We start from the raw sequence: 13,257 nt of genomic DNA on the forward strand, positions 1-13,257 counted from the left end.
CATTATTCTAACACACATTTCTATAGAGGCATTTTGTCCTCTTAACGGGGGAAGGGCTAACTGGTCCTTGAGCATTGTCTTGGACCATTTGCCATGCGGACCCAGGTGGAAAAGAGCAAATAAGTTGGCGCGGGTGCCTTCATACGTCTGTCTAAGACGTTTGATAAGTGGCGTTGTACCGATGACGCTGTCCTGCCTGACTCAGTGTGTCTGTCTGTCTGTCTGTCTGTCTGACTGCCCATGTCCTTGTCATATAGAGCAGTGTGGAGAGGGACTACAGCCACTGACATCCACTCTCTGTTTGTCTCTTTACACCAACATCACAGAGAGGGGGGGGGGGGCGATAGAGAGAGAGAGAATAGGAAAGGGGGAGGGAGGGGAGGAGAGGATGGGAGAGATACAAGGAGTGAGGAGGGATTTCGAATCAAAGAGAAGGGAGGGAGAAGGAGAGCAAAGGGGAGGGCTTAGGGAAATAGAGAGCGTGTGATTGAGCGAGAGAGCGTGTAAAGCATGTTGCTGCTGGCTCTGTAATGCACTGTGAGCAAAGGACGAGAAAGAAAGAGGGAGAGAGGGAGTCACACACACACTCTGTCTCTTGCACGCACACACACAGAAACTGAGAAGTGTCTTGCTTGGGAGATTGAGAGACACATGCACGCACTCTCACTCTCTCACACATGCACACACACACACACACAGGGGGAGTGGTGAACGCAGGCTCCGGTGCGTTTTGAAGCAGCAGTGAGAGTAAGAGAGAGGACTAGCCAGTACAGAGGACAGACGACTCTTAAGCTTGAACGGACCGTCACCTACCTACCAGCCCCCAGCCGATGAGCCACAGCCACTGCCACAGCACCGTAAGAGACTACAGCTACCTGTCACCTCCATCCCTTCATCCATCCCTCTCTCCCCCTCAACTCATCAGTGTCTGTGTGAAGGGCACTCGGCTGTAGTGGTTCTGTAGTTAGCGCGCCTTGCAGAGTTGGAGATCTGAGGGGAGGATAGGCAGCAGGCGTACTGAATGTGTTCCCCCTCTCTCTCTGCTCTCGTTCTTCATCTCTCTCGCTCCCTCGTTCATGAATGTCACCTCTGTCTGTGGGAACTGCTGGTATTTACAAATGTTTCTTTCTCTCTCCCTCTTCCTCTCTCTCTCTCTCTCTCTGTCACTCTTGGGGGGGGGGGGGGGGGGGGTAGGTGATAAAAGGGGTTATGCCAGGAGAGCTTGAAAGGAAGGGAAGATCCAGCTCTCCGTCCGTCCATCTGTCCGTCCGTCCGCCTCTTCATCCTCAACCCCCTTTTTTTGGGAGCCGGTATCTCAGGTCGGACTGTCCCATTTTGAATTCTTCCTTTTCTCTTGTCATTCTCTTGTTTTGATGGCGGGATGTTAAAGATCAGGTGAAGAAAGGAGGAGCTACATTGTGGACGTCTGCCAGGTCATGTCGTTTATACATTTTTTGTTTGTTGTTTATTCAACGATCCCTCATTTGTCCTCCTCCTGACTGAATTAAAGAGTGTGTGTGAGACGCAGGACTGGAGCCTATGAGGACTTTGAGACTCATCTGTTTTGATATGATCCGGTCGTCAGGCAAATTCTTTCCTATCCTGACGGAGCTGTATCAAAGTTAGCTGGAGCTCAAGGGAGAGGAGGGGGCCGTGGGGAGGGCCTGGGGCCCACAACAGAGCACCCGCATTGGGACACATGCAGAGAGGGACACTGGCATAGTGGTTCTTCTCACCCACTGTTTTCTGTGTACAGGAAAATGACAACAGTAGTTTTCTATTGTTCTGTTGCCATGTTGACGGAGGGACAGTGACATACCAGGGCAACACCTGAACAACAACAACGGTAACAGCAAGGACAGGCAACAGCCATATCTAAAAGACAACAACAGGTAAACCACCAGTGACAGCAACAATGCACTGCATCTAACCAAACCTCAATCAGCCAACACCTGATAACTTTGGGTGGGCCTTTGACAAGGACCCCACCCCTCCATCTCTCCATCCCCCTCTCTCCCTGCTGTGGTGTCCTTCTCCCTTCATCCTCCAGCGAGAATCCCCTAGTGACCCCACTCTGCTACTATATTTATCCAGATATTGTTGACATTATATTGACATTTATATGTCAATCTAGGCAAGTTTGCTCAAAGGATTCTGGGTAATCACCCCGGGCGGTGCTCCATCGCCCTGGGTGAAAGGGCAGGGGGGCGGCCCACGGTTCCCCCCGACCACAACCGGGTGAAGAGCGGGCGCGGGCAGCAAAATGGCGGCTCTCGCCAGCTCGTTGATCCGCCAGCGGCGGGAAGTGAAGGACCCCCAGGCCAACCGGCAGGTGGCCAACAAGAGGAAGCCGTGCCCCAAGGCCAACAAGTCCCTGTGCCAGAAACAGATATTATTACTCATTTCAAAAGTCCGACTATGTGGCAATCGAGGCCGAAAATTAGAAAAAAGACCGGGTGAGTCAACACTTATCTTTCTCTTTTCTGTCTTTTTTTCTTTTTTTCTTGTCTTTCTTTCTTTCCCGCTGAGATTCAGGATTGTATCTTTGGTTTGGTTTATTAAAAGAAAAGCTCTCTAAAGGTAAAGCTCTAGCTCCCTGTTACTGAACACATACGCAGAGTATGAGTTGAGTCTGTGCTCCCGGTAGCAAGGAGAGGTGTTGTTCGGGTATTGACCAAGCGGGGACACTAGCATAAGCCCCCGTCATGTGTGGGGGAGGTCAATGGAGCTGATCACAGGTTTATTGAACTCAGGTCAAGGTTCTCTTGAATCATCTGTGGAATGGCTGGAACATCTGTTGCATTATCAGCTAAATGGAAGCGAGAGGGAATAACTACTTGTATGTACTGGTTCTGTTCAGCCTGTCTGTAGAGAATCTAAAACCTTCAGACATATATCCAGTCACATCTGACAATACAGTAAAAGTACATTTTCTAAACACCTAATTTCCCCCGTTACAATACACCTCAAGGGTCAAAGTATACATGGCAGAGAATTAACCAGAAAACTGACCCCTTCACTGTCTGTAATGGCTCTGATTATTGTGTTAGGTGTCAACACGGCGGACCGACCAGCAGACAGGTCCCGGTCATCCGCGACAGTCGAATGAACTTGACATATGGCGTAGTGATATAGCGCCGTATGAAAACGTCACTAGTCTCATTTACGATTCTGGGGGCCGTTCACCGAGGGGCCCCCATGGTAACTGGCTTGGGACTATTTCTACATAAGGTGTTGTGTAAAATAAACCGTGTATGTATGTGTGTGTGTGTGTATGTGTGTGTGTGTGTGTGTGTGTGTGTGTGTGTTATAAACTCAGAGACACATTTAGCCTGTCAGAGGAAATCTATCAAAAGACATTTCTAGTTAGCGGAATTAAACTAGACGTGAGGAGGCATATTCCCAGACTGCTTTGGGGTCTTCGTCACTTCATCTGGTGGCGTTTTATGACCTCCTATGTAAATGTACCAAAATTATGTTTAATGGTGGCAGTAGTATTTCTACGAGGTAGTGTGAGACATTGGGTTGAGCATGAAGTCTAAGACAAACCGTTCTTAAAAGGATATTCTGGCATTTGGGATGAACTCGTGGACACCATTTTTCTGTCTATGCGTGCTGTAGGAAGGAAATAAGAGGTCTATTCGTAAACCAATGCTAACTAGAAAATGGCTTCATTTTTGACTATAATATTGCTTAATTGCCAAACCTCGCAGTATCCCTTTAATGTAAAAAAATAAATAAAAAATAAAAAAGCAATAATATGAATATTATTTACAACATTGTGATGTTTGGAAATAAAGAGCACATCCTGATTTTGTGTGATATTCACACACTGTGACACACATCTCGGTCCTCTTGACATTTGGATCCGGTCGTTTGGAGTGTGCTGGGTGTCAATAAATTGGATTGATTTATAGGACTGTGACGTCACCTTTAGAATCCATTAGCCTTTTCTCGCTCAGTATACCCGTCTTCTATTTAATATCATATTTACGAGTACGATTTCAGGCATGTCATTTTAAGAATTGAATGCTCAATTACTGTTTGATTCTGTTTGAGGTTTGACCTCTATTGTGGTTGGATTGTTGTGTGAATTTTCTATAAATGTTGTGTGAACGTTCTATAAATCAGTGGTTCTCAACCCACATTAAACCAAGCTGGGAAACAATTTGTAATGCTATATTGATAGTAGTTGTAGTAATCATGTGACAAATGAAATAATTAAATGTTGCCCATATTCTTGATGAAGAATGTTAAGAAGCCCTGCTAATAGCACCTCATTAAAAATGTAGTCACTCTCCCTGGTTTTAGTCATTTCAGTTGAGAATCGCTGCTATAAATGTTGTGTGAACGTTCTATAAATGCGGTGTGAACGTTCTATGAATGTCAACCCACCGTATTTCATCAGGATAATCACCATGGAAACCTTAACCCTGAACACAGCATCTGCCGTCGCGGTGACCGCACTGTAATTACAGGTGTAAAATATGGCGGAACACGCTCACAGTCACACCGACCGAGGCCACAGTGAAAACAGATATAAAGGCCAGGTCCTAATGGCCTGCCATTGTTTGAGACCCATTCCTTTTCTCCACAGTCTGATTGTTTTATGATCTCCACAATGGTGACATTCACTTTAAGATATAGCTGGGCCCCTGTCATTGTGGGAATATTGCTGAGAGAGAGAGAGAAAGACAATCATTTGCTCAGGGTGTGTGAGAAGGTGTGTGTGTGGTGCACGGTAATGAGGGATGGAGAGGGGCATGGAGAGAGGAATGGAGAGAGGGGATAGCTGTGTCATGTTTAATTCCTGTATCGACTATGGTGACAGTTCAAACGTGTAGTGTGGCAGTGTGTGATCTCTCCATTGGTGTGTGTTGTTTGGTTTGTGTTGGTGAGTGTGGTGGTGCGGGTGATATGGGTCAATATGTTTTAGTGTGTTTGTGTGTCTCTGTGACTGTGTGAGTGGCAACGCAATCCCTTACAGAAAAACCACATGAGATGTCAGTTCGAGAATGAGGTGAGTGGTGAATGTCAGAGGGGGAATAATTAGCCACACACCTCCTAGCCATTCGCATGTGAAACTTCAATTGATTTGTGATATCATGTGATATCATGTGACCCCCCCCTCCTCCCCCCCCGATGGGTATTATCCCAAACTACAAACTAATGCCGGCCCACCCTCCACTTCAGCCCAGTCAGCTGTTAAGAAGGTCAGCCTGCTCCACTGCAACCAACACTACATGGAGGAGGAATCACCACATGGGAATTACAGACACAGACAGAGACAGACAGAGACAGACAGAGAGACAGAGAGAGAGAGAGAGACAGACAGAGAGAGACAGAGAGAGACAGAGAGAGAGAGAGAGACAGACAGAGAGAGACAGAGAGAGACAGAGAGAGAGAGAGAGAGACAGAGAGACAGAGAGACAGAGAGAGAGAGAGAGACAAAGCAAGAGAGAGAGAGACAGAGAGAGAGAGAGAGAGACAGAGAGAGAGAGAGACAGTGACAGAGCGAGAGACAGAGTGACAGAGCGAGAGAGAGAGAGTCATGCTTATTTATTTTATCTTGTGTCCTTTAACCATTTGTACATTGTTAAAACACAGTATATATATAATATGACATTTGTAATGTCTTTATTGTTTTGAAACTTCTGTATGTGTAATATTTACTGTTAATTTTTATTGTTTTTCACTTTATATATTTACTTTATATATTATCTACCTCACTTGCTTTGGCAATGTTAACACATGTTTCCCATGCCAATAAAGCCCTTGAATTGAATTGAATTGAGCGAGACAGAGAGAGAGAGACAGAGAGACAGAGAGAGAGAGACAGAGACAGAGAGACAGAGAATGAATGGGATGATGTATAGGGACAGAGAAATGCTGTTAACCAAACAGAATACAGCAACACCTAGACCACACATCATTTTGGGGCACGCTCATCTACTGTGTGTGTCTGCATGACAGTGGGCCTGCATGAGGATGTCTGTGTTTGCATAGAGACAAATGATGTGGTGACAACACACACACTCTGGCTGGCTGCTGGTGTGTATAAAGGAAGTGTGTGTGTATAGAGGCAGCGTGTGAGCGGTTCATTCTTGCAGTGTGATTCATCAGGCCCCGTCAGCACCACTCATTAACACACTGATTTATCAATAACAGACACACACAGATTTGATCAACAACACCGTGCTCAGTTTAGAGAGCAGCCTCTCAGCCCTGCACACACACAGAGCGGTATCGGCCTGTCCCGAGGTTAACCCATCTCTTTCTCTCTATTCTCTCTCTCCCCCTCCATCCTTCCCTCACCCTCAAAGTGTATCTTCTCTCCCTGGCTAAAGTAACCATGGCAGCGTTGTCAGTGAGCCAGGCAGTTAGTCAGGGACAAAGGGGAGCTGGGGCATTGTGTATTATGCTACAGTACATAGACCCAGGAACCAGTCTATTGTGAAGCTGATCATGTGCATCTATAATGTACAGTAACTCTAATTATTATAGGGGAGTGGCTACTATTGGGGTTGAGATGACAGGAGGATTGTGTATGCATGATGCTTGATGCAAGTAACTACATACAATAGAGAGTATTACACACACACACACACACACACACACACACACACACACACACACACACACACACACACACACACACACACACACACAGCAAGTTTGTCAATAAGGATATGGGTCCGTCAATAAGGATATTGCTTTCCCATTAGTGTTGTAGTGTGTGAAAAATACAACTACTGCAATAAACCACAGAAAATGTAGGTGTTACATACCACTGAACATTTGTAATTATTTCATTACACTGTTGTTTCCAAATACGGTCGCAGATCTATAAAAGGCTATGAGCTGTGAGCGAATGACAGCAATTTCTATCCCACCGCTCAGACCACCGCCACCCAAAAGAATGATGTCTGATTCTACCTGTCTAAGATGGCCGTAAATTTCCATTCTTCAGTTCCATTGTTTTTCACTACTCACCTCCTGTTTAATGCCAATGGGACAGATGTTGTGTGTGAAATGGTGCCCGGTAGCAATGGGTTTTAGATGATCACATTTGGTCTCACTAATGATCAATGAGTGTAAATGCTGAAGGTCCTACCTGACTGATTTATGGTTTTATGTGGAAAGTCTATTTGTTTTCTGTGGTTTTGGGTTGGACGTCAATCATCATCTATGGGCGATGACTTTGGGGAGGTGTGGTGGTGGTGGGGGGGGGGGGGGCTGTGTATAGTGCCTGGTAAAGGCATTATTTGGCATGGATTGGTGCGATGCCATGGTACCAAAGTGGGACAGAGAGAGGAGGGCAGTCGATTTGGGATCGGAATAACAGTGCTTCAGATGACCTTCAAAGTAAGAGCACAGAGGGGCAATACACACACACACGCACGCACACACACATGCACACACACACAATCTGTGACAGGTGTGCCACTGATATCAGTATGTCAAACAGCTCAGGGGTCATCAATGCACAATTAACCTGTTACACCATCTGTACCGGTGACACACACACACACACACACACACAAGGGTAGAGTGCCCAATTAGTGCTCGGTGAGAGCATCGACATGGATAGGTGACAGTTCCATGGTACCAAAGTGGGACAGAGAGATTGGAGCACTTGATTTTGGATCAAACAACTGCGCTTCAGTTGACCTTCAAAGTAGGAGAAAACATAGGGACAACACACACACACACACACAGTCAAAAACTGCACTGCAACAACAGGGCTCGTAATTTTAACAAATCACCACACTTTTACAGCATATAATGGTGGAATCAAACAACAAACTGTTTCATGTGACAAATTGGACAAAATCATCACAAATTGTCATGCAGAATGTCATGATTGCCCAAGCAAAAATCTAACATTTTGGACCGCAGCTACCACAAAAACAAAATCCAATTATTTGGTCCAAAAATCTGTAGGGACTGATTGATCCTGTCTTGTCATGTACAGTTTATATTGGCACCCTGGCACTTTGTTCAAGTCACTCACAATTTTCCCTAAAAATAAGTTGTAATTGAACAAAGTATTTGGTCTCCACAATTCTTTATTTCACTGTTAATATTACAGAACCTTTGTTTTTGATTCAGAACTTAATATATCCATTTAAATCAGAAAATAAACAGGATTGGCATTGACAAAATTGATACCCTAGACTTAATATTTGGTAGCACTGCCTTTGGTCAAAATTCAAGCGCTTCCGATAACCATCAATGAGCTTCCTGCACCTCTGTACTGGTAGTTTGTTCCACTCCTCTTGTGCAAACTGCTCCAGTTCTTCCAGATTAGAAGGGGGCCTTCTCCCAACTGCTGTTTTCAGATTTCTCCAAGTTTTAAATGGGATTTAGATCTGGACTCATTGCTGGCCACTTCAGAACAGTCCAGTGTTTTGTCTTGAACTCATCCTGGGTACTTTTTGAAGTATGTTTGGGGTCATTGTCCTGCTGGAAGACCCAGGACCTTTGACAGAGACCCAGCTTTCTGACACTGCGCTCTAAAATACCTTGGTATTCTCCTGATTTCATGATGCCATGCACACGTTCAAGGAACCCAGTGCCAGGGGCAGCAAAGCAACCCCAAAACATCACTGAACCTCCTCCATGTTTGACTGTAGGGAAGTTGTTATTTTATCTGAAAGCTTCATTTTGTTTTCTGTGAACATAGAGATTGTGTGTTTTACCAAAAAGCTGTAATTTGGTCTCATCTGTTCACAGGATATTTTCCCAGAAGGGTTTTGACAAGTTCAGGTGTGTTTTGTCAAATTGCAGCCCAGCTTTCTTATGTCTTTCTCTCAGCAATGGGGTCCTTCTGTGTCTCCTACCACCTTTCATGGAGTTGGCGACGGATGGTTGAGTTGAAACAGTCATACCTTGTGTCTGAAGGTCAGCTTGAATCTGTTTGGCAGTTGATCGAGGTGATTTCTCCACAATTCAAACAATCCTTCGCTGCACTCTTCCGCCAAGTTCTCTCTTGCGGCCACGTCCTGGGAGGTTGGCGACAGCGGCTTGGGCCTTAAACTTCTTGATAACATTACGTACGGTGGAAACAGGAACATCAAGGTCTCTGGAGATGGACTTGTAGCCTTGAGATTGTCCATGCTTGGCTATAATCTTGTGTCTGGCCTCCTCAGAGAGTTCTTTGGTTTTCTTTCTTTTGTCCATACGGTACACACAGTGACACAGAACAGGAGAATGAGTCCTTTTCTCTACTCAAACTGGTTGAATACATGATTTTTATACTGCAGACAACTTCAACTCAGCACAGGTGAGTTCAATTCCAAAGTAAATGAGAATCACCTGTTTGAAATATAATTATTTCTAACTACTTCTAGAAGGTGCCAATAATATTGTCCGGGCCATTTTAGGATTTCTTTGTGGAATTAGCTCAAATTCAGTAAATGATTCCATTTTTTTTTTTTTTTTTTCAACTGCACACCGAAGACATACATATGTGGATACCAAAATAAACTTTAATTTCAACAGTTTTCTGGAAGAAATGCGGCATTATTTGAAAAAAAGTGCAAGGGTGCCAATATTGTTGACCACAACTGTATGTAGTTGGCAGCCTTCTCTCTCATTGTGAATATGTGACTTAAGCACATACAGGTAAAAGATGTGTTTCTGCCAAGGCAGCATCTTCCTCTCTCCCTACCTTCTTGACTCAATGTCAAAAATGAGCAAGTGGCGAGATGACATGAATGAAGCATTGTCCCTTTAATCATGTCAGTATTAACAGAGGAAAGAGAGGAAAGCCTACATTAGCATTTTCAATTTGCCAGATTTTATGCACACACAGATGTGCATTCGGAAAGTATTCAGACCCCTTGACTTTCCCCACATTTTGTTACAGCCTTATTCTAAAATGGATTAAATAGTTTTTTCCCCCTCATCAATCTACACATAATACCCCATAATGACAAAGCAAAAAATGGTTTTGGGAATTTGTAGCAAATGTATAAAACTATATATATATTCTCCTCAATCTACACACAACACCCTATAATGAAAACACAAAAACAGGCATTTAGAAATGTTTGCAAATTTATAAAAAATAAAAAATGTAAATATCACATTTAGATAAGTATTCAGACTCTTCACTCAGTACTTTGTTGAAGCACCTTTGGCAGTGATTATGGCCTCAAGTCTTCTTGGTATGACGCTACAAGCTTGGAACACATTGGGGAGTTTCTTAAGCTCTATCAGGTTGGATGGGGAGCGTCGCCGCACAGCTATTTTCAGGTCTCTCCAGAGATGTTAGATAGGGTTCAAGTCCGAGCTCTGGCTGGGCCACTCAAGGACATTCAGAGACTTGTCCTGAAGCTACTCCTGTGTTGTCTTGGCTGTGTGCTCAGGGTCGTTGTCCTGTTGGGAGGTGAACCTTTGCCCCAGTCTGATGTTCTGAGAGCTCTGGAGCAAGTTTTCATCAAGGATCTCTCTGTACTTTGCTCTGTTCATCTTTGCCTCGATCCTGACTGGTCTCCAAGTCCCTGACCTTAAAAACACCCCCACAGCAACAGTTTTCAGCTGTGCTAACATAATTGCAAAAGGGTTTTCTAATGATCAATTAGCCTTTTAAAATGAAAAACTTGGATTAGCTAACACAACTTGACATTGGAACACAGGAGTGATGGTTGCTGATAATGGGCCTCTGAACGCCTAAGTAGATATTCCATTAAACACCTGCCGTTCAAAGCTACAACATTAACACTGTCTACACTGTGTTTCTGATCAATTTGATGTTATTTCAACTGACAATTTTTTTGCTTCTCTTTCAAAAACAAGGACATTTCAAAGTGTCCCCAAATGTTTGAACGGTAGTGCACATGCAGAGAAAAACACAAATGCGCACCCCCCTCTCCCCTTCACCCCTCGTGGCCATGCGTGCAGAGTGTGATATCTCTGTCGGCCCTGTCACACCGGCCTCACACACCCTCATTAAATAACTCTTCCCTCTAACCCCCTCTTTTCTATCCTCCGTCTCCTCCCCCTCTCTTCTCCCCACGGCCAGTGTATGTGTGTGGTGTGTCAGAGCTGGGCGCGTGTTAATTTGCTTTGATCATGGAGGGATTAGGGGGTGACAACAGGTGTGAAAGACAAAATAGATAATGGCATACTATGCTCCTGGCATCTCGCTCTCTCTACCGCCCCACGCCTCTCTCCAGCTACCACGACCCCTTCCCACACACGCACACATACAGTGGGGCAAAAAAGTATTTAGTCAGCCACCAATTGTGCAAGTTCTCCCACTTAAAACGATGAGAGAGGCCTGTAATTTTCATCATAGGTACACTTCAACTATGACAGACAAAATGAGAAAAGAAAATCCAGAAAATCACATTGTAGGACTTTTTATGAATTTATTTGCAAATTATGGTGGAAAATAAGTATTTGGTGAATAACAAAAGTTTATCTCAATACTTTGTTATATACCCTTTGTTGGCAATGACAGAGGTCAAATGTTTTCTGTAAGTCTTCACAAGGTTTTCACACACTGTTGCTGGTATTTTGGCCCATTCCTCCATGCAGATCTCCTCTAGAGCAGTGATGTTTTGGGGCTGTTGCTGGGCAACACGGACTTTCAACTCCCTCCAAAGATTTTCTATGGGGTTGAGATCTGGAGACTGGCTAGGCCACTCCAGGACCTTGAAATGCTTCTTACGAAGCCACTCCTTCATTGCCCGGGCAGTGTGTTTGGGATCATTGTCATGCTGAAAGACCCAGCCACGTTTCATCTTCAATGCCCTTGCTGATGGAAGGAGGTTTTCACTCAAAATCTCACAATACATGGCCCCATTCATTCTTTCCTTTACACGGATCAGTCGTCCTGGTCCCTTTGCAGAAAAACAGACCCAAAGCATGATGTTTCCACCCCCATGCTTCACAGTAGGTATGATGTTCTTTGGATGCAACTGAGCATTCTTTGTCCTCCAAACACGACGAGTTGAGTTTTTACCAAAAAGTTATATTTTGGTTTCATCTGACCATATAACATTCTCCCAATCTTCTTCTGGATCATCCAAATGCTCTCTAGCAAACTTCAGACGGGCCTGGACATGTACTGGCTTAAGCAAGGGGACACGTCTGGCACTGCAGGATTTGAGTCCCTGGTGGCGTAGTGTGTTACTGATAGTATGCTTTGTTACTTTGGTCCTAGCTCTCTGCAGGTCATTCACTAGGTCCCCCCGTGTGGTTCTGGGATTTTTGCTCACCGTTCTTGTGATCATTTTGACCCCACGGGGTGAGATCTTGCGTGGAGCCCCAGATCGAGGGAGATTATCAGTGGTCTTGTATGTCTTCCATTTCCTAATAATTGCTCCCACAGTTGATTTCTTCAAACCAAGCTGCTTACCTATTGCAGATTCAGTCTTCCCAGCCTGGTGCAGGTCTACAATTTTCTGGTGTCCTTTGACAGCTCTTTGGTCTTGGCCATAGTGGAGTTTGGAGTGTGACTGTTTGAGGTTGTGGACAGGTGTCTTTTATACTGATAACCAGTTCAAACAGGTGCCATTAATACAGGTAACGAGTGGAGGACAGAGGAGCCTCTTAAAGAATAAGTTACAGGTCTGTGAGAGCCAGATATCTTGCTTGTTTGTAGGTGACCAAATACTTATTTTCCAACATAATTTGCAAATAAATTCATTAAAAGTCCTACAATGTGATATTCTGGAATTTTTTCTTCTCATTTTGTCTGTCATAGTTGAAGTGTACCAATGATGAAAATTACCAGCCTCTCTCATCTTTTTAAGTGGGAGAACTTGCACAATTGGTGGCTGACTAAATACTTTTTTGCCCCACTGTATACACATGCTGCACTAAAATATGTATACTAACGGTCACTTAAAGCAATCTTTTGACATGAGTACATGAAACACAGTTAAAGTAACTGCCAAGTGAAATCTCACTTTTAAAAGTTCATATTCTGTTAACTCATAGCCAAATAATGTTGTTGACTTGTCAAATACTCGTATTTGTGGCCAAAGCATAAATTGGAGAAAAAACACTTAACCCCCCCCCAAAATTGTATCTCAAACAGCGTTAAAAAAAATGCTTGCTATTTCCTTATAGAACATGATGTCATCTCCCTGAGGAGGATAATCTGGCCAATCAGCAGTCTAATGACCATTATACGCCCACACCCTTCTGTTGTTGGGGTACACACACACCGTTCCAACACAGAAAAGCAGCTTTTTAACATACCTATTTTTTTTTAATTAGGAAGGGAAACTATATATAGGT

General features: G+C 44.2%; 1 protein-coding gene across 1 annotated transcript in view; it reads left to right on the top strand.

Annotated features, from left to right (window-relative positions):
- Nucleotides 1–503: 503 nt before the first annotated feature.
- The window catches only part of LOC110500854 (fibroblast growth factor 11), a 137,556-nt gene continuing 124,802 nt past the window's right edge, over nucleotides 504–13,257 (top strand). The window contains exons 1-2 of the mRNA XM_090214617.1: nucleotides 504–857; nucleotides 1,195–2,456. Coding sequence (XP_090070743.1) covers nucleotides 2,264–2,456 — 193 coding nt within the window. The 5' untranslated portion in view covers nucleotides 504–857; nucleotides 1,195–2,263. The remainder of the gene's footprint in view (nucleotides 858–1,194; nucleotides 2,457–13,257) is intronic.

The sequence above is a fragment of the Oncorhynchus mykiss genome, chromosome 21 (genome assembly GCF_057628025.1).
Source record: "Oncorhynchus mykiss isolate SJ-2025 chromosome 21, ASM5762802v1, whole genome shotgun sequence".
NCBI lineage: Eukaryota > Metazoa > Chordata > Actinopteri > Salmoniformes > Salmonidae > Oncorhynchus > Oncorhynchus mykiss.